We start from the raw sequence: 4,604 nt of genomic DNA, 5'->3' as shown, positions 1-4,604 counted from the left end.
AAGGGGGACATCTGTAAAATTCTCAACAAATTTTTCCCCCCAAAGACAAATAGCCACTCAATGGCTTTATGTGCCCACACGATCGTAGTTATTGAACATACATGTTATAGCTGTAAGGAAGTTATATTAAAAAGTCCTCTAAACAGCCCTACCTGGTTTGGCTCAGTGGATAGAGCATCATCCTGTGGACTCAAGGGTCCCAGGTTCGATTCCAGTCAAGGGCATGTACCTCAGTTGTGGGCACATCCCCAGTAGGGTGTGCAGGAGGCAGCTGATCAATGTTTCTAACTCTCTATATCTCTCCCTATCTGTAAAAAATCAATAAAATACATTAAACTAAATAAATAAATAAAAAGTCTTCTAAACAGACATGTAAAATGATTCCACCACAATGGTAAAATCATGTCCCAGTCCACAGAAGAGGGAATAACCTTTTTTTCTTTTTTAATCCTTACCCAAGGATATTTTTTCCAATGTGAGAGAGACACATTGATCAGTTGCCTTCTGCACACGGACCAGGGCCTGGACCTGGGAGGAGCCTGCAACCAAGGTACATGCCCTTGACCAGAATCAAACTTAGGACCCTTTGGTCCACAGGCTGATGCTCTGTCCTCTGAGCCAAACCTGCTAGGGCCTGGTTTCCTTTTATATGTAGTGTTACTACTTAATAATAATGAGTATGGAAAACTAGATTAAAATTTAGCATCACTTGCTCTGGCCTGTGTGCCCAGCCGGAGCACCGAAAGGTTGCAGGTTCAATTCCCAGTCCCTATCGGGGCACTTGTGGGAGGCAATCAATCAATGTGTCTCACATCGATTTTTCTCTCTCTTCCCCCCTCCCTTACTACTCTCTCTGAAAAGCAAGGGGAAAAATATCTCTGGGTGAGGATTAACGGCAACAAACAACAATAAAAAACATTAAGATTTAGCATCTCTTAATTTTACAATCTGTTTTAAATTCCAGTTCTACTAAATACTGGCCTGTTCTTTTATACAAGTTACTCAATTTACCTTTGCCTTCCTCATTTGTGTGAAGGATATGATAATCCCTTCATATAAGATTAAAAGGAATCATATGGATCATCGAATGGATTACCTTTCCTAGTATAGAACCTAAACACAGTCTTAAATCTGTAATTATATGACAGGTTATCTAATCTGTGATTAAAATGTATATTACCTTACAGATAATCTAAGGTATTTAAAAATGGAGTAGTATGTCTTGGACCTAGGGAAAAAATCAAGAGTGGTGTGTGTTTTCTTCCTTTACTCAAAAGTGCCTTCCCTATATCTACTCACAGACAACAAAACATATCAGTACCAATATTAATGTGTCTGTCGTGTATTATAAATAGGACACAGGAGAGAGCAAATCACATTCAGCCAAAGAATCATCATGACTGAACAGCCTCATTTAGGGACAGCAGCTCAAGATCAACCCCAACTGTCTTCCCCTTCCTCCCCGCCCCCGCCACCACCACCACCAATGCACATAGGCGCACATGCACACCCTTGCGTCCAGCAATAAGCTTCATGTTTACAGCAGGAAAATATCAGTGTCACCACCGATCCTATCTAATAATAGACAAACAGGGTAATTGACCGTACCTTCGCTACACTTCCCATTGGCTAATCAGTGAAATATGCAAATTAACCTCCAACAAAGATGGCGGTTAATTTGCATATGTAGGCAGAAGCGGTAGAGTGAAGACTGAAGGCAGCTCCGGCTGGAGCAGCGAAGGCTTTGAAGGTGGCTCTGGCCAGAGCGAAGGCCTGGGTCCCCGGTGCCGAAGGAAAACCGGTGCAGGCAGCGAGGGGAAGGGAAGGCCTACTGCTTGAATCTTTTCATGCAACAGGCCTCTAGTACTTTTATAAGGGCACAGGGATAGGAGAGGCCCTGTCCTCTACCTCTTGGCCCATGGAACATACCTTACACTTTGGTACATATTGTTTTATGTACTTTGTGAAATACAGTAGGCAGGCAGTGTCTACTGACTGTGAAGTGCAACTGGCGCAGCTGAAGCTTTTGACTCATCACAGTGGCCGAAAGTACTAGGGGAAAGGTAGCTGGACTAGTATGTCAACACCGTCACTCTAAGGGCAACACAAACAGCTATTTCTGCTCCTTGGGCCGCCTTCAATTCTGCAGCGGTGCTTACATCCAGGTGGAAAAGTGGGAAGGGTAGAATGCTGAGGCCTCAACAACTATCATTCACCATCGTCCCTGGATCAAGCTATAACTTTTACCAAAAGCAGGTTTGAGGTGGATATAGTTAAACTTTAGTGCTGCTCAACGTTACACGTGGGGAAAATGGATACCCAGTTTTTCTACTGGACACACTAAACAAATATCAGTGTTAGCCCATGAATAATCATGTCTGCTTAAAAGGATTTTCATACTCCAAGTTCATTTTCTTTGTTCTAAAAGTGGGGATTGAGGGTTTTTAGGTCCCTGCATCACTTACCTGTAGGGCCCGACCTTTGGTCTCAATGGGGAGAGTAAATGCTGAAATGGCACACACAACACAGACGGATGAGAAAAGACACAAGGCCCCCAGCAACGATGCGCTCATCAGAACCTGCAAGTCACAAAGAATGACTTAATTTATTGTGCCCCAGTCATTTCTAAACTGATCCTTACGTCAAAGGGGATTCACCAAACATATAAATGAAGATCCTTTATAGCCGTTCTCTGTGTTGTGCTTTTGTGGGATTCCTCCATGAACTGGGATGGGTAATATGCATTGGCCAGCTTAGACTTGCCTCTGCACCCACCCTCAGGCAGAGACAAGTCTAAGTTTGCTCAGGCATTTCCAGAGCAAACTAGGATTCCGCCCCCTCGCATACCAATGTAGCTTGCTTAACTCCTAACCCTCTCATCCATGCCATGGACCCCCTCTGCCAAACATCCATTTTCCCTCTCCAATTCTGACAGGATGAACCAGGAGAAAGTTTTTTTGTTTGTTTTAGAAGAAAGATAAGATAATCTCAGGGTCTCTCTGAAAACATAACGTATCTTGTCCATTATGCTTCGTTGCAGTATGACAAAACCATATGGTGACCATTTTCCCACAGTAAGAATGGATTTCTGTCACTCTACATACATCCTTTGGCCTGGATCCTCACCCTAGTAATGGCGAGCAGGTTCATACACTCCATCTCACATGTCAGTTTCTGCAGGACTGTGCCCCCAAGTTAGCAAACAGCCAGGCACCTGGCAGTTGTCAACTACTCTCACAAAAATGACCTGAAGCCACAGGAGCAGCAAGGCTCTGGTGTCACAGAAAATTGCAATTTGGAGAGGCCTAGAAACTATCTGTTCTAGTCCAACCTTACTGCATTACTGATGAGCCTAGAGTCAGAGCTAAGTGACCACTTGTCCAAAGTCACATACAGACTCCTGACACATGCTCTTATCACCACTTATGTCCTCCCAAGATACGCAGTTTGAGAACTTGTCCTTTGCATAGGCCTGTAGCCTTCCAGAACAGTAAATAATAGCATTTGGCATGTGACAGAACCCATGATATTAGCCTCAATATTTTGTAGTTGGCCTAGGTATCATTGCTGATTTTTATTTCCCAAAATAAAGTACATACAATTTTCCCAAAATAGGAATTGTATAAGTGTGTGTGTGTGTGTGTGTGTGTGTGTGTGTGTGTGTATCCCCATCTATAAGGCAGGGAAACTGGGCTTCAAAAAAGGAAAAGATGCAGAAACCAAGAGACTGGGCAGCCTGAATCATGACCAAACCATAGGATAGTTAGGCATGTGTCTAAATTCTACCATTGCTGTCCCTTTTATTATTGGACATCAAAATTCTTATACCCACAAAATGAACTTTAAACTCTCCCACCTCGTATTCTTTGCACCAAAGTCCTAGGTGGTGTGATACCCTGATGGGTCCGTTGAGTTTCGCTCATAAACTGCTCAACCAGCTGGGATCAGGGACAACAACTGCTTTGTCTTCTTGATTTCCCTTGAAGGCCACAGGGCTCTGCTTCTGGCAGGACTCGAGCAGTCCAGTGGATGCTACTGAATAGTCTCCCAATGAGTTCCTTTCTAAGTTAACCAGAGTCAATTTCTATTGTCTGCAAGTAAGAATTCTGAGTAATACCTGCTTTAAAAAAATCATCTGGGAAGTTTGTTACAATGCAGGTTTCGGCCCCCACTCCAAATTCACTGGATCAAAAAGAAAGACCTGCTAATCTCTACTTCTAAAAGTCAGCCCAGACCAGTGACAAAGAGGACATCTACACTAATAAAGGACAAAGATGCTAATTGACCATACATTTGCTATGCCCTAAGCCACGCCCACCAGCCAATCAGAGCAACTATATGCAAATTAACCCAACCAAGATGGCAGCTGGCAGCCACAGAGCTGGAGCAAGAGGGAGGCTTGGTTGTCCAGGCTATGGAGGAAGCCAAGCTTCCTGCCTGCCTTGAGCCGGCTGTGGCCTCCACTCATGGCAACAAAGTTTCAATTATAGAAGACAAATAAATCCCAGATACCTGTTTTCAGCCAGCCTCCACCTGGGAGCTTGGGTAGTTGGGAGTTGTGGCCAGCCTGTAAACAGCCATCAGCCCCTCACCCAGGCTGGCCA

General features: G+C 44.0%; 1 protein-coding gene across 1 annotated transcript in view; it reads right to left on the bottom strand.

Annotated features, from left to right (window-relative positions):
- Positions 1-1,888: 1,888 nt before the first annotated feature.
- SVOPL (SVOP-like) overlaps positions 1,889-4,604 on the bottom strand; it is a 61,589-nt gene continuing 58,873 nt past the window's right edge. The window contains exon 16 of the mRNA XM_015572691.1: positions 1,889-2,579. Coding sequence (XP_015428177.1) covers positions 2,445-2,579 — 135 coding nt within the window. The 3' untranslated portion in view covers positions 1,889-2,444. The remainder of the gene's footprint in view (positions 2,580-4,604) is intronic.

This window comes from Myotis davidii, unplaced genomic scaffold, assembly GCF_000327345.1.
Source record: "Myotis davidii unplaced genomic scaffold, ASM32734v1 scaffold329, whole genome shotgun sequence".
Classification (NCBI taxonomy): Eukaryota; Metazoa; Chordata; class Mammalia; order Chiroptera; family Vespertilionidae; genus Myotis; species Myotis davidii.
The sequence above is the reverse complement of the archived record's forward strand: the minus strand, read 5'-3'. Positions and strand labels throughout refer to the sequence as shown.